Below are 25447 nucleotides of genomic sequence, written 5' to 3'. Positions count from 1 at the left end.
CCTCCAAAAGTACTTTTAGATGAAAAACTGTGTTTGGTAAATTTTTCGAAATAGATGAAAAACTGTGTTTGGTAAATTTTTCGAAAAGCTGTTTCAGCTTTGCGGGAAGCTGAAAACAGCTTTCGGGAGGAAGCTCCAATTTGGAGCTTTTGGGAGGAAGCTGTTTCAGCTTTTTCGGAAAGCTGTATTTTTGACAAAAATGCCCATATTAAAATAACATAATTACATAGTTTGTCCCTTTATAAACCTAAAAATCTGCTGGAGCCAAGAACCCTAGCCGTCAGACTCCCTTCCGTAAAAAAAGGTATTTTTTTTTTCAATTTTTGTATGCATCTCTTGAACCACATTTTAGAAGAAAAAAATTTAATCCTTTTCCATACCTTCGAAAATCAATCTATTGTTTTTTTTTATCATCAACCTCGCGGCCCACGCTGAGATCCTCCTCGAGCGTGGACCACAAAGAAGAGCCCCTGGATCGCGAAAAATTATTTTATGGGAAATTATTATGGAAAATTATTTTATACTAATAATTATAATATTTTATACCTTTATTTTTGTATTATACTATAAATATAATGTCATATTATATTATATCATAATACATTAATATGTTATGTTAAATCATTTAATATTATGTTATATTATGGAAAATTAATTTATACTAATTGTTGCTGGTGGTCCAAACCGAGAACGATTGACACGACGGTGTGAACGGGGTTCCGCCTGAGTTGTCTTGGTTGGTGCTGGTTGCGCTCCACCTTCCGCCAAGGAACCTGCAAACAAGCCTTGCACCACCACCAGGGTGGTGATGGCCCTCCGACGGTCAAGTCAGAGGAGATTGGAGGAGGAGAGATGATAATCCCAAGTGGGAGAGAGTGCTCTGGGAGGTATTGCTTACCCCCCCCCTTCTCCCCCCAGTCGCATATATGCCTGGCTGGGAGGTCTCTCAGGGGGGTTTGTCGTCGTGGGGCACGATAGAATGGCCACTGACATGGCCGTTACGGGGCGTCGTGGAGCAGCGCCGGGTACGGTCATGGCAGGGCGTAGTGGAGCTCCGCTTTGTACGGTCGATACAGGAGATCGTGGGCAGCATCGGGTACAGCCGTTGCAGGGAGTAGTGGAGCAGGAGGCCGCGGCGTGCCTCTGGAGAATAGCCTGTCGTTATCAAAAGATCTCCGATTCGGGGTCGGAATGCTGGATCATAGGGCAGCCGACCCGGGGTCGGGCTGCGGAGCCGAGGAGGTCCGACTCGGGGTCGGAGTGCTGGATCATAGGGCAGCCGACCCGGGGTCGGGCTGCGGAGCCGAGGAGGTCCGACTCGGGGTCGGAGTGCTGGATCATAGGGCAGCCGACCCGGGGTCGGGCTGCGGAGCCGAGGAGGTCCGACTCGGGGTCGGAGTGCTGGATCATAGGGCAGCCGACCCGGGGTCGGGCTGCGGAGCCGAGGAGGTCCGACTCGGGGTCGGAGTGCTGGATCATAGGGCAGCTGTAGCTTTCCTGGATACGCGTGCCGATCACGTGGGGCATGGCGGCTCAATTCCCCCATAACAGTAGCCCCCCACTTCCGAGCCTGGAACCAGAAGGGGAACAGGTGAAGGGAGTGATGTTTCGAGATTGCCGCCATCCTTCGGAGAGGCGCGCGCGCTTCAAGCTTCCCGCCTTCTTTATGGCGTATGGCGGTTGCTGCTGACCTGGCAACCTGAGGATTTCGGCGGACATCCTTCCTTAATGGTGTCGATTCGCCTTTGGGGTGCGAGCGACCCTTCGGCGGCCAGGCGTCTTCTGGCGTCATCGAGGTGTCACTTGCCCTTTCGCCTATTTAATCGGGGGCCCTCCCCCGTCCGTCTTCTTCTTTACGGACATTTTCGAGTTTCTCCTTTGCGCTACCATTGTTGCCGCCGAAACGTTCGCTTGCTTTTCCTTTGACGCTCTCGGAGCCGTTCTTCCTCCTCTTCAAGTGAGTTTCCCACTCTTCTACTTTGAGCTCTTCATACTTTTTCTTTTTGTACTAGTGCACCCCAGTCGTTCCGGCCTTTCCCTCCTTCTTGACCCCGTCCTGACCGTAGATTGGCCATTAGGGATGGGCGAAGTGGGAGCAGATAGCATCAAATCAAAACTGGTCGCCGAGGACTTAGACGGATTTGTGGCTCGGTACCACCTTCCCGAGGCCTGCAATGTCACGCTCCCAGGGCCTGAGGAGAGGATGTCTCATCCTCCCCGAGGGAAGATCGCCATCAATGAGGGCATCCTCCAAGCCGGGTTCCGCTTTCCCCCTTCAGACCTAGTCTTACAGGTGCTCCGGGGTTTAGGAATGGCACCGACGCAACTGGTGCCGAACTCGTGGCGTGCTCTGACGGTCTTCCAGGTTCTCTGTCGCTTGCATGCGATTCCCGCCACCTTGAACGTTTTCTGGGAGCTCTACGGCCTGAGCGGCCACCCCCAGGACAAAGGGTGGTGGTGCTTCGCAGCGCGGCGAGGGTGCGGCCTTGTCAAGGAGGGTCCTACCTCCATTCACCACTGGAAGGAGCGCTTCTTTTTCGTTGATGCAGACCCCTCCTGGGAAATCAGGGCAATCTGGGGGACGCCGGTGAAGTCCCCAATTGGCCTGTCGAAGTTGTCGAGGGAGGAATCCGAGGGCGTCGCCGCCTTGAAGGGGTTGGTCGCCGAGGGCCAGCTTCCCCCGGTGGGCCGCCTCATTTCTGAGGATACCTTGGTGAACGTCGGTTTGAGCTCGGTCCCCACCGACCGTGAGTCCGCCATCGTTTCTTTAGCTCTTTTCTTCTCTTTCGTTCCTTTTTCCTTTCGGTTTCTCAGTCCCTGACCATCCCGTCCTTCTTGCAGAGGTCGACGACGTCATGCGGTCGGTGAAGTCGAAGGCTGTTGGTAGGGCGTCCCTGCTGGAAGCAGTCCGGAGGAGGAAACGAGCTCTTCCGAGCGGGGCCCCACCGGCGAAGAAGTCCCGTAAGGAGATACCTCCGATGCCGACCGACGAGTCCGGGCCCACCGGTCAGGGAGATGTCGTGGGCACCGACCGGCAGCTGACGCTGTACCAGCCCTCCGGTGGTAAGGTTGCCGCTACTCCGGAGGTGCCACCTGAGCCTGCTCAAGACGGACGGGTCGGACGTGATCGGTCCCCGACCCAGCCTTCGACTCGGTCGGCTCCTGATGACTCGAGGAGGGACGCGCCGAGGCCCCGGCCGAGCGGGACCCTATCAATTCCTGGGGCGACCCCCGCCCCGAGCGCGATCAGTCGGACTCTTCCCCAGGCGATGGATAAGGGTAAGGCTGCAGAACCACCATCCGGCTCCGGGGAGAAATCGGGGTCTGCCTTCACTACCGATGGCGCCCGAAATCTCATCGAAACAGTGTTGCTGGAGAAGGACCGTCGGCGGGTCCGGGAGTTGGATGTCTCTGACGTTGGGGCCGCCAGCTGCGTCTGTCTCATGTCGGTGAGTGTTCTTCTGGCCGTCTTTCACCATTTATTGGCTCTGTTGTTCTCCGCCTGACTCCCTTATCTTTCCTATTTCTTAGCTCGCCCAGTACATGATCCGTCTGGAGGAGTGCTACAAGGAACAGGCGGGGCTTTTGGCGAAGGCCGAGGACCGGCTGAAAGCAATGGAAGAGGGAGGCCGGGCTGCGGCAGGCAGGACGACCGGGGACCTCGAGGCGAGGCTCCGGGAGGCCGAAGAGCGGGCACTCGGCTTCGCCGCCCTGGAGGAGCAACTGTCAGAGGCTCGGGAGCAACTCAAAGCTGCCTCGGGCCTCGAAAGCAGGGTCAAGAAGGCGGAGGAACGGGCTGAAAAGCAGTCCCGGAAGATCGCGGACTATCGAGAGCGGTGGGAGAAGGCCCAGCGGTCTGCCGACAACGCCTGCGACCGAATCCGCTCTTTTGAAGCCAAACTAGGCGAACTGGAGTCGGCCCTGGAGAAGTCATGCACGGACGTCCAAGAGCTCCGTTCGCGCCTGAAGGAAGCCGAGGCCGCTCGGGTTGCTACCGAGGCGAAGCATAAAGAGGCTCAGGCTGATCTGCTGAGGGTCTCCTCTGAGGCCGAAGGCCGGATTGTGGCGAAAGTCTTGGAGGCCAAGGCTCAGATTATGGAGCGAGCTGAGGCGGAGCTGGCCGAGAAGAGGGCGGAAATCGGGCGTCAGGCGGTAGAGGCTTATCGCCAGTCCGCCGAGTTCGCCCATGATATGTCGGAGGCAGTGCGGACCTATCGCCAGTCTGACGAGTTTGTCCATGACGCGTCGGACGCGGGGGCCGAAGCCTTCACCTTGGGCTTCGAGGAGGGCCTGGCAAGGGTGTCGGCTAAGTATCCCGAAGTTGACCTGAGCGAGATCTCCCTCCTGGACTCCTCTCCGGCGCCATCGCCTGCTGGTTCTCCTGCTGCTTCCCTACCTCCCGCTGACGAGCCCGGCGTTCCCGACTCGGGAGTTCCTCCAAGCTGACCTCTTGTACCTTCCATTGTCTTTTTTATTTTTGTATGTCGGCGTTTTGCCCAATTGTATGGGCCTCGGCCCTGAAAATTAATGCACGTTGAATATTTCTTCATCTCGCCCTCGTCCTCTTTTTTTTTTTTTAGCTCTTGGTTGCTTCTTGCTGACTTTTGATTCCCGAAGTTCTTCCGGCGCTAGGCCAGGCATCCGAGGGTTAAACCTCAGGAAACTCTTCCGGCGCTAAGCCAGGCATCCGAGGGTTAGGCCTCAGGAAATTCTTCCGGCGCTAAGCCAGGCATCCGAGGGTTAGGCCTCAGGAAATTCTTCCGGCGCTAAGCCAGGCATCCGAGGGTTAGGCCTCAGGAAATTCTTCCGGCGCTAAGCCAGGCATCCGAGGGTTAGGCCTCAGGAAACTCTTCCGGCGCTGAGCCAGGCATCCGAGGGTTAGGCCTCAGGAAACTCTTCCGGCGCTAGGCCAGGCATCCGAGGGTTAGGCCTCAGGAAACTCTTCCGGCGCTAAGCCAGGCATCCGAGGGTTAGGCCTCAGGAAATTCTTCCGGCGCTAAGCCAGGCATCCGAGGGTTAGGCCTCAGGAAACTCTTCCGGCGCTGAGCCAGGCATCCGAGGGTTAGGCCTCAGGCAACTCTTCCGGCGCTAGGCCAGGCATCCGAGGGTTAGTCCTCAGGGAATTCTTCCGGCGCTAGGCCAGGCATCCGAGGGTTAGTCCTCAGGGAATTCTTCCGGCGCTAAGCCAGGCATCCGAGGGTTAGGCCTCAGGAAATTCTTCCGCTCGCTGGTCGACCAAGGCTGGCGCAAGCCGAAGCGACCGGTCGGGGCTTCCGGCTAGTCTGCTCCCGGGATGATCATCGGGTTAGCCAGGCATCCGAGGCCCGAGCCTCGGGAGATTCCACTCGTTGGTCGGCCAAGGCTGGCGCAAGCCGAGGCGACCGGTCGGGGCTTCCGGCTAGTCTGCTCCCGGGATGATCATCGGGTTAGCCAGGCATCTGAGGGTTGTCAAGCCTCAGGGAAATTCCGCTCGTTGGTCGGCCAAGGCTGGCGCAAGCCGAGGCGACCGGTCGGGGCTTCCGGCTAGTCTGCTCCCGGGATGATCATCGGGTTAGCCAGGCATCTGAGGGTTGTCAAGCCTCAGGGAAATTCCGCTCGTTGGTCGGCCAAGGCTGGCGCAAGCCGAGGCGACCGGTCGGGGCTTCCGGCTAGTCTGCTCCCGGGATGATCATCGGGTTAGCCAGGCATCTGAGGGTTGTTAAGCCTCAGGGAAATTCCACTCGTTGGTCGGCCTAGGCTGGCGCAAGCCGAGGCGACCGGTCGGGGCTTCCGGCTAGTCTGCTCCCGGGATGATCATCGGGTTAGCCAGGCATCTGAGGGTTATCAAGCCTCAGGGAAATTCCACTCGTTGGTCGGCCTAGGCTGGCGCAAGCCGAGGCGACCGGTCGGGGCTTCCGGCTAGTCTGCTCCCGGGATGATCATCGGGTTAGCCAGGCATCTGAGGGTTGTCAAGCCTCAGGGAAATTCCACTCGTTGGTCGGCCTAGGCTGGCGCAAGCCGAGGCGACCGGTCGGGGCTTCCGGCTAGTCTGCTCCCGGGATGATCATCGGGTTAGCCAGGCATCCGAGGGCCGAGCCTCGGGAGATTCCACTCGTTGGTCGGCCTAGGCTGGCGCAAGCCGAGGCGACCGGTCGGGGCTTCCGGCTAGTCTGCTCCCGGGATGATCATCGGGTTAGCCAGGCATCCGAGGGCCGAGCCTCGGGAGATTCCACTCGTTGGTCGGCCTAGGCTGGCGCAAGCCGAGGCGACCGGTCGGGGCTTCCGGCTAGTCTGCTCCCGGGATGATCATCGGGTTAGCCAGGCATCCGAGGGCCGAGCCTCGGGAGATTCCACTATCCACAAGAACACGCCTTACATCATAGTCCGCCATAGTGAGAGAGATCACCATGGCGTCATCGTGGGGAGTCTGAACCCCCTTTACATCTTCATCACAAAAAGTGATTACATTTCCGACCCGCTGCCTCTTCGCGACGGCCACTCCTGATACTTCCGCCGAGCCCCCTGCGTTCCTCACGGGCCGAGAGCAGCCCCCAGTGATGGTGTGGATCACTCCCGCAACGGGTCGATTCTGCTCCCGAGGCTCCTGAGGGGCCGGGTCGGCTGGACGCGGGTCTGCGGGGGGACGTCGGTCGTTTACATATCGACCGAGACGTCCTCGGCGAATGAGAGCCTCGATCTCGTCCCGAAGCTGGAAGCAGTCTTCGGTATCGTGGCCGTGGTCTCGGTGGTACTCACAGTACGCCCGAGAAGGCTTCCTCCCAGGGATCTTCTTCATCTGCCTCGGGACCGGGAGGTCCTCCCGCCCCTTGACCTCCATGAGGATCTGGGCCCGGGGGGCCAGGAGTGGGGTGTACCGGTTGAAGCGTCGGTGCGGAGAACGAGGGCGTGTGGCGCCGTGGTTCCTTGCTGGTGACGGGCTTCTGCGCCGGCGTTGAGGCGTCGGGCTCCTCCTCTGGGGTGCCTCTTTTCGCCTTTTCTTCCCGGGCTTTAGAGGGGCTTCGGCGGCCTCCTTGTTCCGGTGGGAGGCTGCCTCCTCGGCGTCTGCATACTGGTTTGCCCGAGACAACAGCTCCGGGAAGCTCCGCGGCAGACGTTTGTCCAGGGAGAAGGTGAGTCTGCCCTTCCGGAAGCCTCGCTTCAGGGCTGAGAGAGCCACCTCCTGGCTCAAATTCCGGACCTCCAGTGTTGCCTTGTTGAAGCGGGTGAGATAATCCCGCAGGCTCTCTCCCTCGTTCTGCCGGACATCGAAGAGGGAGTCGGAGACCAGTCTTCGCCGGCTACTGACGGCGAAATGGCTGATGAAGAGACGGGTGAACTGGTGGAAGGACTGGATGGAATTAGCCTCCAGGCCGGCGAACCACGCCCTTGCCGGGCCGCGGAGGGTCGCCGGGAAGGCCTTGCAGAGGAGAGGATCCGATGCTCCATGGAGGAGCATAAGAGTCCTGAAACTCTCCACGTGGTCCCGTGGGTCCGCCGCCCCGTCGTAGGGTTCGATCGCCGGCATTTTGAACCCCGGCGGGTTTAGGGTTCGCAGGATCCTTGAGGCAAGCGCCGGCTGGGAGGAGATTTCCAAGTCGGCGAAGGGATCTTTGGAGTGGCCCTTCAGGACCTGGAGCTGTCTGTGGAGATCGTCCACCCGCCGGTCCAGGGAGCGCGACCGGTGGGTGGGAGACAAGGAGCGGCGCGAGGGGGACCGACTGGAGTGCGGGCCCCTCGAGGACTGGGGTGTCTGAGAACGCGCCCGGGTCCGCCTCTCGTACCCCGCGCAGCTCCGATGAGAAGGTCCTGGCAGAATGGACCGCACTCGAGAATCCTCCCCGCGCCGGCGCTCCTCTCCATGGGAGAGGAAGGAGCGCGGGTTGTGAGGAAGAGGCGAGTGCTCGGGGAGCAGCGGCTCCTGAGCCCGCTGCGGCACCCGAGAGATCACACCCTGCAGATTCTGCACTGCCTCCGCGAGGGTGCGAACCTGCTGGGCTAGCTGGTCGAACTGAGCAGGTTCGACCGTCTGAATGGGAGGAGAAGCGGTGGAATGCTGCTGAGAGTGTGTTGGGGACGCAGCAGCCTCCCGGCCAGAGGCGCGAGAGGCTCCGCGACCGGAAGCATTGGAAGCTCCGCGACCACCTCGCCGTGCCATTACGACCGTTCTGAGATTCGGGTCCCTTCCTCTAGCGCCAACTGTTGCTGGTGGTCCAAACCGAGAACGATTGACACGACGGTGTGAACGGGGTTCCGCCTGAGTTGTCTTGGTTGGTGCTGGTTGCGCTCCACCTTCCGCCAAGGAACCTGCAAACAAGCCTTGCACCACCACCAGGGTGGTGATGGCCCTCCGACGGTCAAGTCAGAGGAGATTGGAGGAGGAGAGATGATAATCCCAAGTGGGAGAGAGTGCTCTGGGAGGTATTGCTTACCCCCCCCCTTCTCCCCCCAGTCGCATATATGCCTGGCTGGGAGGTCTCTCAGGGGGGTTTGTCGTCGTGGGGCACGATAGAATGGCCACTGACATGGCCGTTACGGGGCGTCGTGGAGCAGCGCCGGGTACGGTCATGGCAGGGCGTAGTGGAGCTCCGCTTTGTACGGTCGATACAGGAGATCGTGGGCAGCATCGGGTACAGCCGTTGCAGGGAGTAGTGGAGCAGGAGGCCGCGGCGTGCCTCTGGAGAATAGCCTGTCGTTATCAAAAGATCTCCGATTCGGGGTCGGAATGCTGGATCATAGGGCAGCCGACCCGGGGTCGGGCTGCGGAGCCGAGGAGGTCCGACTCGGGGTCGGAGTGCTGGATCATAGGGCAGCCGACCCGGGGTCGGGCTGCGGAGCCGAGGAGGTCCGACTCGGGGTCGGAGTGCTGGATCATAGGGCAGCCGACCCGGGGTCGGGCTGCGGAGCCGAGGAGGTCCGACTCGGGGTCGGAGTGCTGGATCATAGGGCAGCTGTAGCTTTCCTGGATACGCGTGCCGATCACGTGGGGCATGGCGGCTCAATTCCCCCATAACACTAATAATTATAATATTTTATACCTTTATTTTTGTATTATACTATAAATATAATATCATATTATATTATATCATAATACATTAATATGTTATGTTAAATAATTTAATATTATGTTATATTATGAAAAATTAATTTATACTAATAATTATAATATTTTATACCTTTATTATTGTATTATACTATAAATATTATATTATATTACATTACATTATAATACATTAATATGTTATTTTAAATAATTTAATATTATGTTATATTATGAAAAATTATTTATAATAATAAATATAATATTTTATACCTTTATTATTGTATTATACTATAAATATTGTATTATCTTACATTACATTATAATACATTAATATATTATTTTAAATAATTTAATATTATGTTATATTATGAGAAATTAATTTATACTAATAATTATAATATTTTATACTTTTATTATTGTATTATACTATAAATATAATATATATTACATTATATCATAATACATTAATATGTTATGTTAAATAATTTAATATTATGTTATATTACCAAATATTATTTTACTCTAATAATTATATTACTATTATGCGATATTAACATAATATTATTTTATATTACAACAATATTATACTATATCGTATATTTATGTATTAATTTATGTTATGTTTTATTACGTTCTGTTGTATAATACTATGCAATGCCCTTTATAGTAATTTTGTCATATAAAAGTACTTTGTCAGTTTGTTTACCAAACACAAAACAAAGTACCACAGCACTTTACGAATGTAGTTACCAAACAGCAAACAGCTTTTTATAACAGCTCTACTTCAGACAGCTCTACTTCCAACAGCTCTACTTCCAACAGCTCTACTGCCAACAGCTCCCCCAAACAGGGCCTTAATATCAGAGCTTTGGAGTTGCCACTTTCGGATGAATAACCATCTATTTATCTATCTTCATCAAGAATTTTAAATATGGCTGCGAAATTAACAAAATCATCTTCTATGTAACTTCATAATAGAATTACTGCACCAATGCACATTCTTCCTTGCTGAAAGCAAGATCAGTCACCTAAAGCATTAGGATGGGCTATGAGTAGGTTTCTTTTTCCTTTTTTCTTTTTCTTTTTATTGTGTTTTGGGAAGAGGGGGAGAGAGGGGGGAAGATTGGGGAAGGGTTGCTATTCTGATGTGCTTTGCCTGGAATATTCATCATCATGACGTTAATGAAGAATTAAGTAAATTTATCCATAGCTTTTGATTTTGATGTCTAAACTTATCTCAAAATGTCATCACATCTGGCAACCATTTTGACTTGGATGAATCATTTTCAACCTCCTCTAAAATATCCACTCTCCCCCAAGCATTCTTACAATGTGGGACAAATTTAAAAACCAAAAGCAATTCCAAAAATTTTCCCAGCCTAGAAGAAAAGTAACAATATCAGGCATAAAATCCTGAAGTTGAACCCAGGTACCATCACGGCATAGAGGAATCACTACCATCGACAACAAGTAGATATTGGAGATAACACAACATTCCTCAAATGAAATAAGATATATGCAGAAATATTAAGTTCATCATAACCCAAAGTCTGTGCTTTTGAGAATGATATTACATGAATGATATTACGAGTTTCAGATGCATCCAATTTATAACTGACATATGTAATGATCCTTACACCTGACAATATCACTATCTACTGTGGTCTTTCTGTAATCAACATTCAGGTCAAATTCTAGCACCGACTATAATACAATTTGCCGAACTTATCGCACAACCCTAAACTGAACTACAAGTGGGTAGTAATTTGTCCAACAATTGGAACAATCTTTTTACATATCAACATTGTAATTGATTTGGCACAACAAAGAAACCGCAAAGAAAGGAGAACTTCTGGAAGAAGTTAACTAAAGCAACTAAATAAGGAATGTAGTAATTCTGATAACAAAAATAAAGTACCACAGAAAGCTTGGAAGTCACTTTTACTGCACCAAGCATATCATTCTCTAAATCCCCATCAGCACTTTCAGAGGCTGCTGATTGTAGGTTTGACCGATCAAGAAGCTTTAAAATTGCATTTTCATCCCACACAATCTTTGTGCAACCATCAATGCATTTATCCTGGTACACATCTCCCAGACCACCAACCCTCCTTCTATGCCTATGCTCACCATCAGCAGCAGCATCAGTTTTGCTGCTTGAAGCTTCTTTTGGATCTTGTCCATTTACAGTATCAGAGTCATCAAAAAGTTCTTCTGTTTCCCATCTAAGAATGTCCTCCACTTCCTTTAGAGATTTAGACTTATTCACAAATAGTTGGTCAAGCATCAATTTCTTCTTAGCAAGCTGCAAGATGCGCTCCTCGACACTAGCACGTACTACAGGCCTGTGCACCAGAAGCCTGTTTGATTGCCCAATTCTATGTGCTCTATTCATTGCTTGTATATCAGCATGTGGATTGAAATCGGAATCATATATAATAACAGTATCTGATGTGGCCACAAGAGCATGTGGACAATAAGAATACAAATCGAGTTTTGATTGCTGCTTGACGATCTGCCACTGATACTGAACCATCCACTCTTTCAAATGTCTTAGGACCAAATTCTATAGTCAGGTAATCCTCAAGTATATCAAGAAGTTTTGTCATCTGCTAAAACATGAGGATGCGGTGCCCATCCTTATGTAAAATCTTGAGCATAGAATGCAATAATGCTAGCTTGGCTGATGCCTTTATGCGCATTTCATGAAGGAACTCCATTGTACCAGATTCAGGTTCAGTTCCTGGAATGAGATGTGGATGATTGCAGACCTTCCTTCCTGAGGTGAATGACAATATTTAGCATTGACTGCAGAGCACCACCTTTCAGCAACTATCACATTCTTAGACTTATGCCAGCATTTACGTAGCCAGTTTAAAGCTTCTAACTGATTTGGAAAAAGTGAACCTCCTTGAAGCTCCTTCGGCTGCTCTACCAAAGAAACAACTTCATTAGAATGACCTTTAGTCCTTGGAAAATCATCCCTGGTATCCTTATCCAAAGTTTTAGATTCAAATTGTTTGAATTCAGCAATCAGATGAGAAGACTTTTCAATGACAGCTTCTTCTAATCTTTCCCAAGTACACTCATCATGAGGGAGACCGCGCCATTTAAGCAAGGCTTCTTCTGTACCATCCTTAGAAACGCGAAGAGAAATAACACGCTGTGGCTCACACCGCTGTTCCTTGCAAATATGTATAACAGAAGTCCCATACTTTGCCTTGTAATTCTCCAATTTTCTTTTGGCTAAAACTTTTAATTGGGATTCAGAAGCCCAACTGTTATGGATGTTTGATTTCCCTACCCATTTAACAAAAAATTCATGCATAATACTGTCCTTGTCATTAGGCCCTGAGTCCTGCACTGCTTTGGAAGATATCCTATTTTCAGCACTTGTATCTGGTTGAGTCTCCATGCTTGCGGCATTGATGCGTTCTGAATGATAAGAGACATCTAAGCAAGAAGGCCCTGGTGTATCAGATTTTCCATTTTTGCTTGAACTCACGACTTCCACTTTTATGCTTTCCACAGAGACTTTCTGAACAGTGTCTTCACTGTCTATGGCATCTACCAAAGAGTCCTCTATGACTTCACAAGTTTTCTCAATGATGCAATGATCAGTGGAAGATTCTATGACTGACGCCATAACTTTTGCTTTATCCAGACATTCATTAGTATTATGTGTTTTGCCATTAGAGTATTCATTCATACCTTTTCTTTCGCCAACCCATTTTGCTTCACTATGGCATCCCTCCATAAGTATATCCGCAACTTTACTGCTATCATAACAGTCTTTGAACTGTTTGCCATGATTTTCTGAAACATTACAACTATAAGAAGGCAGTCCATTTGCTAGCCTTCGTGAATTACTTTCCGACTCAGCTTCTCCTGGAGAAATAGCAGATTTGATTTTTTGAGCATGAAATGAAGATATCAGAGCGCTAGTTTGCACCCAACACCCCAAATTTCGGTCAACCTTACAGACGGAAGAAATGTGGACTTATAACAATGAGTTCAGGTAGCAAATAAAAATGAAGTTATGGAAAACAAATTTTACCCTTTAATCCTCCAAAAGAGGTTTAGAAAGAAAAACGCACATCTACCTTCTGTCCTCCATCCCAAAGATGTTTTATTGTCTTATCCATACCCAGCCCTTGTTCATCCATCCTTCGTGATGAGCGAGACATTCCCTCGAGGTCGAGGGATACCTACGCATATAATTAAACATTGACCATCGAGAAACGATAATAAAATATTTTTCACAATAAAAAATGATATAACACTATGCAGAAGTATGGAATCAACAACAAGAACATCAAACCAGCTGCCTACATAATGCATAACTTAAAAAGAAGAAAACCAAAAGTAAGACCATCTGAAGGTCATAAAAAGGAAATACTCCTTTAGAGATGCAAGCAAATGAAAAGAAGGTCCGTATTGACAGAACCTGCTCATCACATTATAACAGCCATCCAAAGAAAGGCTTCTGCAAAAAATATAAAATTGCAAGACACTAAGGATAAAGAGAAAGAACTAAAACAAACATTGAGCTGTAGCAACAGAGAGAACTGATCGCTTGAGGATTAGGTGTGAGTATGCAAAGAGATTATGGCACCTTCTACTACAGAAGCTCAATGTATCACAACTCCCTTTTCAATACCAAGTCCTCTGGAACAGATGGAGGGCATAGATTCTCAGTACCAAAACCTTGGGAAAAACCTGACACCAGCGCTTGAAAGTCTTGTAGCAATTAGCTGCTGGAGCATCAGGAAAGAAAAGAATAGCAGGATTTTTAAGTTCCAAGTGAATTCGGCAAACGAGACAGCAAAACAATCAGCATCTTTTGTTCCAAAACTAGACTTCTATTGCCGATAGTGAAGAGCTCAGGTTGGTGGCCTCAACACTGGACTACCTCCAGATATCCAATATCAACAAACATGGCATTTGACCATGAAAAGACTCAACCACGCATTGTCTCCTCTAAGAAGGGTGGAAAAACGTTGGGCAAAAACGAACATGCTATTTACGTTGGGGAAGTGCCTCACTTCTCTCATATTATCTCAAGAAAAAAAATAGTATCTGTTGCAACATTCTGTTTGTAATCATGACAATGCATGTTAGGACATAATTGCAGTTAGCATCACTTGAAACAATACAGGATAGCCATCCAATGAGGACAGGCCCAACACATGAAACCATGTTGTATATACAGAAAGCAATCAAAAGAATAAACAAAACTTTCACAATGGTTCATGAATAGCGATAGCTCAACTTGTAATCTGCCGAGCAGCACCTTGATGGTTTGAACAGCTCCTTAACACCATCAATAATAATGATGCAGATACGCATGTTTGGCTCCTTTTCATACCTTGTATGCAATAGCAAAATTGATCATTAATACTCCCAATCCCCTTAGTATTGATACAAACCTCGAACAAGTATCTGTCAACTGCAGGATCATAGGCTGCAGCAATTCGCAGGAACTTAGCAGCTTCGGACGTCTCGCCTTCTTGAAATAGAGTGATGCATGACAATATTTAGTAAGATAACCAGGTAACGATGGTCGATCAGATGAAACTAATTTAAGAGTCCAAAACATGAAATGCTAGCAGAAAGTACAAATACTATGTGAAAACTCTTCAGGTATGTACCTTCCTAACATCACCAATCCTCTATAGTAGCAGGCTCTGTCCATAGGACCATCTGGCTCCTTCAACTCTGCTAGTCTTTTCAAGTGCTCGATCCCCATTGATTTATCTCCCTACAAACACACGGCATCTCATTGATCGGTAATCCATGTAGAGTGAGAGCATGAAACTCAAATGACACTGCTTGATTTACCTGCCATATATGTGAAACACCTGCCCCGAAATATGCAAGAACTCGAAGAGCATCCTCCTCCTCTTGAATCTATCAGCAAACAAGTTAGAGATTAGATGCCATGAGATGTTTTGTTTAAGATCCATGAACAGTAAGTACATATTTTTATCAGCATTTTACATGAAAACTTAAGGGTATATTATGCAACAGCAACAGCAAATGAAGAGACCTTTGAGATTGCACGTTCAAAATATTCAGATGCTTCCAAAAATAATCCTTTAGAGCACAGAATTTGCCCCATTGCTATCCAAGCCCTCACCAGTTCAGGATTCTTGTCAGTTGCCATTCTGTCTACAAAGGCTCTATTAACTATATATAATTCGGTAAAAAAAGCACAAGAAAAATAGTCACTGATTGCCCTGGGCAAAAAATTTAAATAAAATTGATAAAGTTCTGTTACCATAGCAATGGAAGAGCCTTATCTTGCTGGCCTGCTGACAAGTTATCAAGAGCAAGCTATAAAAATCCAGAAAAACAATTATTAGGTGGCAGAAACAGTAACAGCCCAACACCCAGAAGAAATATCTTTATTATATATTCTCTACTCGCATCAAGCAATTTCTCAGGAGATAAAGTTTCTGCAGAGATTGCATGCTCCAATAGACCACTCTTCTCATGCAGAACATTCTCGTTGGAAATTTTATCCCTCATCTGAACCTTTTGTTCTGGCAAACCCAACTTCATCCGGATGTACGGATTTCTGAAGGATAATTGCTGCAACATTTAATGCTCAAAAAATGATAAGAGGGTCAAAATAAAAAATCTAGATTGCATGGATTTTAGACTTTAAAACAAATACTAAATGAAAGGCTCAAAAACTATAAAAAGAGATTTTAACAAGGCCAAGATGAGAAGCAGAGATTAATATGCAAAGGAATCTGTTAATCAAAAGTTTTGTCCTGCGATGAGAATATAAATAACAAGACCAAATTACAAAATATAACAATGAACAATTGTTAATTTTTGGGAATTCCATTATTGCTCTATGGATCTGAAGAGCTGAGATAAGTCTCATTAACCAGGAATACTGGAATAGCTTCTCACATGGTCAGACAGCAAGCTTTTAAGAAAGCTTTGAAGATAATGCTAGTAGCTGAGGGGGTAATCATAAACTAGCTGAAGTCTTCCAGTGCAATTACTTGAAAGGGAGATTTAGAGTAGCTTTAATACCTACTTAATAAGTGAAGATCTGTTTCAAACCATAATGCAGCAGTTGATGAAACCAAATAGTATTTTATAGCCTGAACAAATGTTATCTAGAAGTCAATTGTCCAACTTATCCATCCAGCATTGTCATGGGAATTAGCTGTTTTCTGAAATCTCTTACATCAATTATATCTACTATGAAGAAGAATGGAGATATGGAATGATTAACAGACACATGTTTAATAGAATTGAGTATGTTCTGTCAAGTGCAAGCTGCTGTCTGGTGCTGTAACTACCACATGTAGATCACTTGAAAGGTATACATCTACCATGAGTTCAACCATGTTGCATGCCGTAGAATCATGAATACCAAAAACAGCTGATATGGATGAAATGTTCCATTGCATTAAAAAGATTAAATAAAATGGGTAAACCTAATAAGGTTGCTACAGAGATCAAAATATTATTACAGAAAAGGCTTCAGAGTTCCTGATGCTCTCGCAAAAATGCTCTCCCAAGTGCAGGAGAATTGCACAAATAGTATACTCGGAAGTCCGAGGTCGAATCCTCAGGGAGCGGTCTATGAATTATTATTAGCGTAATTTTAGATGTAATTTTCCGTTGATTTTCAGAAATTAAAAGCAGAGAATAATATGTAATTAAACAAAGTTCAAGAATATAGAGAAAGCTAGGGATCCGGAATCCTCCTTGACAATATTACTTTCAATAAATAAACTCGGCGATTCTTGATTAAGGATTAATATGATAGAGTAGTTCTAATCATGGAGTATACAATCTGAGAACATGAATTTAACATCCAAGTATTTATCGTACTGGTTACGTCTACGACAAATCAAGCATTGAAACAATCCATGCATCAATATATATAAACCATACAAGACCTATCTAATAAATAAATATGCAAGAATCCAAAACATACCAATGGATATAAAACAATTAGAATAAAGGTTTAGAATGTACTTGATGAAAGCAACATGACAAGGGTTCATCCATCACCCTTTGCCAAAGAAATTAGCCATGGTCTGCCGTACCGGTCCGTACCGGCCGGTACGGGCCGGTATGTACCGGTCCGGCCTAGGACCGGTAATCCGGTACCGATAGCTTATCGTTGGAGTACCGGTACGGACCGGTACAGACCGATACGGGATTGGTATGGGACCGGTACGTACCGGTCCGGGCTGCCACCGGTACGCCGACCGGTACCGATACCGCGGACCTTGAAATTAGCTTTCCATTACAAAAATCACCTCCCCTTTTGTTTTTTTTTTCTTTTCTTTTCGGAAACAGGGCATACCCTGTTTTTCTTTTTTCTTTTTTCTTTGAATGGCTGCTTCCCCTGTTTTCTTTTCTTCTTCCCACGAATCAGCCTCCCCTCCTTCCAGCCGAGAGAGCCCTTCTATATCCCCCTCGATGGATCCTTAATGCCAGCTGCGAGATACCCGGACGCGGACGGCTGGCTGAATGCACGTGGAGATGGAAGGAAACCGTCACGAATAGCTAGGAGCGGACGAAGGGGATGAATCTAGGAGGCGATTGCGGGCGGATCCGGCGCTGAGAACGGACGCTTCACGGGATGCTGGGATCATGGGCTCAGGCGGACACTGTGAAGGAGGCGGACCGATGCGAGGTGATTGCGGGCGGATCCGGCGCTGAGAACGGACGCCGAGGATCGTGCGTGGGAGGCTGAAAATGTGGAGCGGATGCGGAGGGATGGATTTGGGATCGGAGGGTGCTTCGCGGACGGCTGGGCTTTTGCTGGGACTCGACCGGACGAATCAGGATGACTGGGCGATCATGAATCCGGAAGACGCGCGGATGGATCGCGATCTCTTCCGGACTGCCGCTGGGAAGCTTCACGAGAGGCTGGGACGTGTGAGCTGATCATGGCCGGATGTTGCTTGATCCGGAAGCTGGGATTACGGGGAAAGAAGATGATGTGGGATGCTGGGAAGCTTCACGGGCTTGGGCAGGATGAGAACGCAAGCGGACCGATGTGGGGACTCATCACGGGTGCGGAAGACGTGGAGGAGAATCGTTGATCACGGGATGATCGCTGATGTGGCCACTTTCTTCCTTTTGGATCTTCTTGGCTTGATAAATCTAAGCCCTCGGATGTCCCATTGCGCGTTGCTTTAGGATGGTTGCCATATATCCCTCGAGTGCAAGTGTGCTTGATGAATGGTGGGTTCGATCAGACCATGACGAGGTTGGGCGTATGTGGTCTAAGTTATGCATTTGTCTAGGCCCAATTTATACTAAATGTGCATTGTAACTTTGATTTATAATCACCTGCACCCAATCAAAAATATAATATTAGATTAGTGATAATATCGTTATCCGTTGGCAATAACACTAATTTAAGTAATATGTAGATCGTACTTTTGTACTCTCATCACACTTCCCAACTAGCTTATTGCTAGTCTCTAGCAATTCAGAGTAAACAATAACATGAGAGTACAAAAAGTGTTGGTCAATCCTTTGACTTTTTATTAAAGCTAAAGACATAAAACTAAAATATGTACCCACTTTCGTAGGGCATCACGGTTGCACTTAGCATGTGCAACAAGCCGTTAAACCCCTAGGTTACCCTAGTAGACGAGTATTGTCTCGTGAGGGTTTTCAGGGATGTTACCCACAAACATCATGAATGATATGACATGAGATCCTAAAAATATGAAATAAAGCCTAAGCTAATACACATGTAATTAATTAATATATATTTTCAAGCACGGCAACTTTCGAAACAAGAAAAATATGAAAGTGTAGTGTGCATAAAATAGTATGACTTTCTCAGAGTACTAATACCTCCACCACAACAGGGCACCATCCGAGTTTTAGGTGCACTACTCAAGTTCACAAGTGTTTTCTACAATTTGTTAGAACCTAATCCATCAAATTTTCAGAATATCACATGTTGTCTACATTCGTCAAGAATGGTTCGTATGTAAAGAAAGAGCTATCAATCCCAACTAAACAACCCGGGTATACAGAGGTCCAATACAATGGAGTCAAACCAGCCATTACCACAAGTCACTGGGTTCAGCCTGACCAACTCATTCATGCTTATTTTTATTTCATTTTTTTTTTTACATATGACGACTACAGCTGTCCAACCCCATTAGGGTTTAGTAAGGTCCATGTAGCGAGCTTTCGGCCAATGACCCCCGATCCAGTTGGCTCAAGACATTAGGTGAAACACCCCTCGGACTTAATTACTTGAACCAGACTAGACTTGTCATCATTAGGATTTTTTTTTTAATAATAATTTTGCAAGAAAAGATAAGGCAGACTGAACCATATATATAGATATTTTTATTATATACGTGACTGCATCGTGACTATAGGTCAACCAAGGTCGGATCGTAAGGTACTTAGGTGATCTAGCCAGGAAATTCAACCTCTGTCTTTATGTGAAAACCAAATCATGAACCTTATAGTACGGACAAGGATACTCGTACTTCTTTTACAGATACGGCTTAATAAAAATGCATTAAACAAATGTGAACTCCTGAGGCCTTCCTATAATCATTAAGCACATGTGCGAGGATCTAATAATAGGTCTCTGATCAGTCATAGTACGCATGTGTTCCTTGCCTTAATAGTTGCACAAACTTAATATGAAAATACATGTGCATTTGCTTAGAAAGTAATAGAATAAATCAAATGCAAAAACAAGTTTTTTTTTTTTGAGAAATATTTCCCTCCTCCCAACTTAAATATTGCATTGTCCTCAATGTAATAGATACAATAGAGAAAATAATATTGGAGAGAAGAGCAATACCTTGAGCTGTTGATATCTAGAAAAGAAGACCTACAAAATAAGAAGAAAACTAGAAATAAAAGAAAAAATTAATTCTAACTAATATACAGATACCTTTGTCGTCATGCTCAGTCGTAAGAAGGCTCCCCCAAGGAAAAGGAGTCCTCTTCATTTGCAAAATTCTCAAGAAAAGATTTTAACCTGTATCCATTCACCTTAAAAATCGTACCATCTCGTGGATTCTCAATTTCAACCGCCCCATATGGAAAAACAGTTTTTATAATGTAAGGACCTGTCCATCTCGATCGCAACTTACCAGGAAACAGATGAAAGCGGGAGTCGTATAAAAGGACTTTTTGCAAAGGTTCAAAAGTTTTTTTCAAAATTGATTTATCATGTAAGATCTTCATTCGTTCTTTACAAATCTTAGCATTATCATAAGCATCTCTGTGAATCTCGTTAAGCTCGTTCAATTGCAATTTTCTCGCTAGACCGGCATCACGTAAATCAAAATTCAATTTTCTAATTGCCCAATACGATTTATGCTCTATTTCTACAAGCAGATGACATGCTTTTCCGTAAACTAGCCAGTAGGGAGACATGCCAAGAATGGTTTTGTATGCAGTACGATAAGCCCATAATGCATCTGATAGTTTCAAGGACCAATCTTTTCGTGATAGGTTCACCATTTTCTCTAAAATACGCTCGATTTCTCTATTGGCTAACTCTACCTGGCCACTAGTTTGCAGATGATATGGAGTAGCAACTCTATTGGTGACACCATACTTTTTCAATAAGGTCTCGAAAGGCTTATTACAAAAGTGTTTTCCACCGTCACTAATTATAACCTTAGGCATCCCAAATTTGATGGAGCTCAGTTGGATGTGCAGACAAGAAAATCCTGGGCGACTGTATGTGATTATGTTTTGAAAGAAGACAATGATCCTATTCTTTGGGGGGATAATGCTAACTTAGACGATATTCGAGAAATGCTCAAAAGAAGGAAGCAGCCTTAACGGACTTCTAAATATCCATTTCCTATTTCCTTTGCACAACTAGCAACGAGATACATGCAATGCACATTGCAAAATAAAAATAAATATAAACACTCAAATTATATCATATAAACTTTTAAAGAGAATAACGAGATTTTTCTCTTTTTTTTGTATTTGGAGAGCGATTAGAATCCAATTTACACCTTTCTTTCTCATTTTAGAAGCTAGGTCTTTGATTACCTAACATTTTTAGAAATAGTCAAATTTATTTAAATAGAAATTATTTATGTAATGTAAGAGATGTAGAAAGGCATTTTAGAAAAATTGATAGACAGAATCAGAATAGAATATATGCTTATCCTTCTAACTAAATTTTGCAAATTAATACTCTGTTCTAAAAGATGGCATCACTTTTTATATAATTATCTTTTTGGAACTCAAGAGTTCTGTTATGATCAAAAAGGGAGAGATTGTTGACCCTGAAAGATTGATTTTGATGATACAAAACAATTGAGTTAAAGATAACTAATCTCTTTGCCTTGAGTTGCCAACTACAAATTGCATTCATATTTTTTAAGTCATGCTTTAACCTTGTAGTATCAAGAAGCTTACACACATTCACCATCATCTATTTGTTATATCAACATTTTCAATTTTGAACAGCCATAGCCAAATGACCATTTTGAACCAGGATTTAAACTCATCCACTGTGCTAAATTGAGACTAGCAATCAATTAAGGTCAATGTAAGTTCATTAATAAGTCTTCACTAAAGGCATGTTATTTAAAATGAATATGGTAAGAATCAGAAAATTGTATAATTCAAGAATTGCTTTAGAAGCACCAATAAGGATTCCTCACTGTTTCTCAATTACATTACATAGAAAAGAATATGATATTTAGTTGTAAACATGAAATTTACATGCATGTGAACTACTAAGTGAAACATATAATGATATAGTGCATCAATATAAAAGACGACTAACAAGTTACTTACAACCCTAATTTTAATATTAACTATGGAATGGAAAAAAAAATATTATGAGATTAAGGCACAGAAAAGATCTCTTACATTTTGGGAATAATTTTGCAATTTCTCCAGCCTTCTTAAGTTGCAAAATAAGCACAGGAAGTAGGGACACCCTCAGGGCCAACGTAGATGTGGAGATTATTAACCACCTGCAATGGTGTCTATATAGTCAAATGACTATGAATTAAACATTTTATTGCAAGACGAACATGCGCTCCACTACAGTTTAATGATGAAGATTGATTGATAGTAATTTAAATGAATATCAATGAACCACACAAAAGATTACAAGCAAACATAATAGAAAGATTATAGGTCACATGAAAAAAGAAGTTTCATTCATTGAAATGTTATCAGATAAATTACTTATCAACAAGCAACATTGACTTAGTGATACAGAAAATTTTTCAGTCAATACTCAAATTGTCACTATTAATAAACAGAATTCTTCCGCGACTACAGAAATTTTCACCCATATAAAGCATGGAGTTTATGTAAAATGAAGTTATCTATGAGTAGCCTATGAGACAAAAAAAAATACGTGAAACAATAAGCAAGACTCCATAGAATAGGAGGGTAGCCAATTAAGAAGGCCTTAAGATATGATAACATCATATGACATAGAAGGCTGAGGTGTTTTGAGTTCAAACTACGAAAAATAGCAGTATAAAGTGGCGATTGCACTGAATAAGAATAAAGCAGTTGAATAATGACAGAGATGATAGATATGTGTAACAAAAACATACAGAAGCTCAGATGAGGAGAGAAGTTCAAATTCATGTAGAAATGTTCTAATTGCAAGACAGAATATATGCATGTATATCTAATTGTCTATGTAAATGGAGAATTTAATCTTTCGGTAATCAATGGAAAAGTAGGATCCATAGAACCTAAAACAACCAAGATAGCATACTCATTCCTCGCCATGGTATCAAGTTCTCATCCATGCACATTAGTAGACAACAAATCAAACTTGAGCAGGCGGACCATTCCACTATTTGGTTTACTTGTTGTTAACACTATTAGAAACCTTCAGACAATATACAAACTAAAAATATGAAAATATAAAACAATTCGCTTCCCACGCTAATCTTTCTCCACACTTCCGACAATTCCAACGAACTATAGAGACAATGTCAAGAATTGGCGTGGAGGAAGTCCTATAATTGAAGATTAGCCGGCATATATAACATATCTTCTGTTTTCCAAACAATTTAACTAATTCAAAGCCCAAATAGCACAAGGATTGCCCATCGAGAAAACCCATGGAGCTCCTTAAGACTTGAATTTTCGGAATGCTTACCATGGAAGACCAGTGAGATCATGGTACCCATCAAGCAGAGTAATCACAGAGAGGACTGGGTAATACCACACGCTCTCTTCAACCGTTTCCTCCATCATCCCCGAGCCATCGGATCCGAGACTCGAGATCCCTGCTCCAGTTTCGGAGCCATCCACAGGGCTGAACTCCAGTCCCTCTTTGGAGTTCCCAATGAGGCTGTCACCTCCGGCACCGCTGCCGGAGGCGGATCCACCGCTGTCATCTGATGTGCCGCCGGTCCAGGCGTGCCATGAGAAGGAGCGGGAGGGGATTTTAGCGTAGAAAGATTGGATATTGGGATTGGAGGAGGCTGAAGAGCATGTGAGGTGGTCGGAATAGGAGAAGGGGCTATGGTTTTGGTGGGGGTTGGAGCGATGGAAGGGCGGAGGGAAAAGAGGGAAGAGGCGGCGACGGCGGAGATGGCGGAGAAGTCGGGTCGCCAGAACCATGAGGTTGGAATGGGCTCTTCCCTTTTCTTCTCGTGCACCGCTGGAAGAAAGGAACAAACGGGGGGAAGGGGTTTTTTTTTTTTTTCCCTAAGAAAAGGGGTAGGAGGGAGGAAGGGACAAGCCCACCCCCGCTTAGCAGCCCCCACTGGGCCCCCGCCCCGCCAGAAGAATGTTCGGACAGAAATGGCCGTGTGTTGGGCACCCCGACCGGTTTTACTCATACCCTCTCCACCCGTAGGCCCGGCTCAGCTACTCCTCTGAGCTTTGGCTCGAGTCCCACGTGTGAGTACGTCACACCCGGCACCACCCCGGCTACTAGCGGTTCAAGAGCGGTCCTACACCACAAGTCCAAGAAGGGGAGGTTTGGCCGAGAAAGAGAGAGATACAGAAGGAAGACGAGGATAGAGGAGAGGAGGGGAAGAGAGGAAACGGATCGCCTTCTATTCTAGGGCATCGATGGAGAAGAACAAGAAGGGCGAGGATCGATTTCGAAAGTGAGGGAAGGATAGATCGGGAGGGAGGGAAGGGAAAGGGAAAGGGAAAGGAGGAAGAGAAAAGAAAGAGAGAGGAGGGAGGAGGGAAGGAGAACAACTAGGCTTACGGCCCTAGCTCAGGTTTCACACCAAAGCTAATGAAAGGAACCAATTCACAATAATGAGTTAAGCAACAGTATAATAAATAAAATTTCAAAATAAAACTGCTGAATCAAATCCTACAAGTTAAACAACAGTATAATATAGTAAGTGTGAGAACTTGAAATTGGGCCCGGTCCACTTGACCGGCCCAGCACTGTGAGGAGGGAGATCCATCCTGAAGAAGACAGGATCCTCTATTTTAGGGCGTCTTTCTCCTCCCCTTTGAGACCACCTGAAGAGGAGCCGCAAACCCCCCAGTCCCCTTCCGATTTGGGCTATCTTCTTCCTCGTGCTCCACCCGAGAGAGAGAGAGAAGGAGAGAGCCGTTGAAGCCTGCTCCTCTTCGGTTCGAGAGGTTCTTTTTCTCTGTTTGCCGCAGGAAAGAAGCCATCGGATCTTCGTCGGGGCTGAGGTAAGGGCTCCTAACTTTCCTCCCTTCCTTCCGTGATGTTTAGCCATGATTTATTGTGGTTTTTGGGCCAACCAATCGCCGAAAATTAGGTCCAAAATGGGAGCTCTGTTCGGCCCAAGAACACTCGCCGCCGCCAACCGCCGGAGGTGGTCGGCTTTGCTCCGCCACCTCCTGCCACCGTCAGGGCCGGCCACCATGGCCGCCCTTGGGCTCGATCGAGGAGGGAAGAAGAAGAAGAAGGGGGGGGTTCACGGGCCCCCTGTTTCGTCAAAGAAGAAGAGACGAGTCGGGAGAAGAGGGAAAGGGAAGAAGAAAAAGAAAAGAAAAAGAAAAGAAAAGAAAAGAAAGAAAAAGAAAAGAAAGAAAGAAAGAAAAAAAAAGGGAGGGGGTAGTTTACGGGTATGAACCCGAACTCGGGGTGCTAGGCACTTCTGCAGGGTCAGCCTTGGGGATATATTAAAATTTAAGTTTTTAGATATATTGTGATAAATTTTAAAAGAAGAATATGATTTTTGGATATTAGGTTCTACGAGAAATTTGTGAGATTAATTGGATTTGTTGTGGATCGCGTTCAATGTAAGTAATGAACTGCCTTTTCTAGACTCTTTATTTATATAATATTAATTTTGCATCGAATAAATTGTTAGTGAATTTATATGTGATTCATAAATTTTACGAGATGATTTGAATGCAAAATAGATATGTGAATTGGAATATTATTTTTCGGACTATTGATATATTTATTGTTTTTACATCGCATATGCATATTTAGATCGGATT

General features: G+C 45.9%; 2 protein-coding genes and 1 pseudogene across 8 annotated transcripts; 1 reads left to right on the top strand and 2 right to left on the bottom strand.

Annotated features, from left to right (window-relative positions):
* Positions 1-1899: 1899 nt before the first annotated feature.
* On the top strand, positions 1900-10662 carry LOC149751275 (uncharacterized). Its single transcript, XM_089927277.1, has 3 exons — positions 1900-2747; positions 2842-3130; positions 10617-10662. Exons 1-3 carry the CDS (start codon positions 2081-2083, stop codon positions 10660-10662), a joined length of 1002 nt encoding a protein of 333 aa, XP_089783403.1. The 5' UTR covers positions 1900-2080.
* A 32-nt stretch (positions 10663-10694) lies between these two features.
* LOC148699960 (protein CHROMATIN REMODELING 4 pseudogene) lies at positions 10695-12905 on the bottom strand (annotated as a pseudogene).
* On the bottom strand, positions 12771-23678 carry LOC120107483 (ALBINO3-like protein 3, mitochondrial). 7 transcript variants are annotated; one of them, XR_015973143.2, is made up of 9 exons: positions 23154-23662; positions 21893-21999; positions 15445-15613; positions 15300-15355; positions 15069-15186; positions 14861-14929; positions 14671-14780; positions 13077-13227; positions 12771-12907 (listed from the first exon to the last, which is right to left on the bottom strand). XR_015973143.2 is itself a non-coding variant. In XM_039120766.3 (8 exons), exons 4-7 carry the CDS (start codon positions 15183-15185, stop codon positions 13149-13151), a joined length of 375 nt encoding a protein of 124 aa, XP_038976694.2. In that variant the 5' UTR covers position 15186; positions 15300-15613; positions 21893-21999; positions 23154-23662; the 3' UTR covers positions 12785-12907; positions 13123-13148. The 7 variants fall into 7 exon arrangements, 4 of the variants coding, with proteins under 4 accessions (XP_038976694.2, XP_089783400.1, XP_089783399.1 ...); XR_016398357.1 differs by lacking the exon at positions 12771-12907 and adding an exon at positions 14292-14525; XM_039120766.3 differs by having other exon boundaries at positions 12785-12907; positions 13123-13227; positions 15300-15613.
* Between the last annotated feature and the right edge of the window lie 1769 nt (positions 23679-25447).

The sequence above is a fragment of the Phoenix dactylifera genome, chromosome 14, assembly GCF_051530095.1.
Source record: "Phoenix dactylifera cultivar Ajwa chromosome 14, Ajwa_hap1_PhDact_Kaust_v1.1, whole genome shotgun sequence".
NCBI classification, from domain to species: domain Eukaryota; kingdom Viridiplantae; phylum Streptophyta; class Magnoliopsida; order Arecales; family Arecaceae; genus Phoenix; species Phoenix dactylifera.
The sequence above is the reverse complement of the archived record's forward strand: the minus strand, read 5'-3'. Positions and strand labels throughout refer to the sequence as shown.

Excerpts from the sequence above, each read along its gene's own strand:
- LOC149751275 (XM_089927277.1), top strand. The coding sequence starts at position 2,081 with ATGGGCGAAGTGGGAGCAGATAGCATCAAATCAAAACTGGTCGCCGAG. Across the intron at positions 2,748-2,841 it reads GAGCTCGGTCCCCACCGACC|AGGTCGACGACGTCATGCGG; the intron begins GTGAGTCCGCCA and ends TCCTTCTTGCAG. Across the intron at positions 3,131-10,616 it reads GGACGGGTCGGACGTGATCG|ATGCATCCAATTTATAACTG; the intron begins GTCCCCGACCCA and ends TACGAGTTTCAG.
- LOC120107483 (XM_039120766.3), bottom strand. The coding sequence starts at position 15,185 with ATGGCAACTGACAAGAATCCTGAACTGGTGAGGGCTTGGATAGCAATG. Across the intron at positions 14,930-15,068 it reads TTGAACGTGCAATCTCAAAG|ATTCAAGAGGAGGAGGATGC; the intron begins GTCTCTTCATTT and ends GTTTGCTGATAG. Across the intron at positions 13,228-14,670 it reads GGATTGGTGATGTTAGGAAG|GTATCCCTCGACCTCGAGGG; the intron begins GTACATACCTGA and ends TTATATGCGTAG.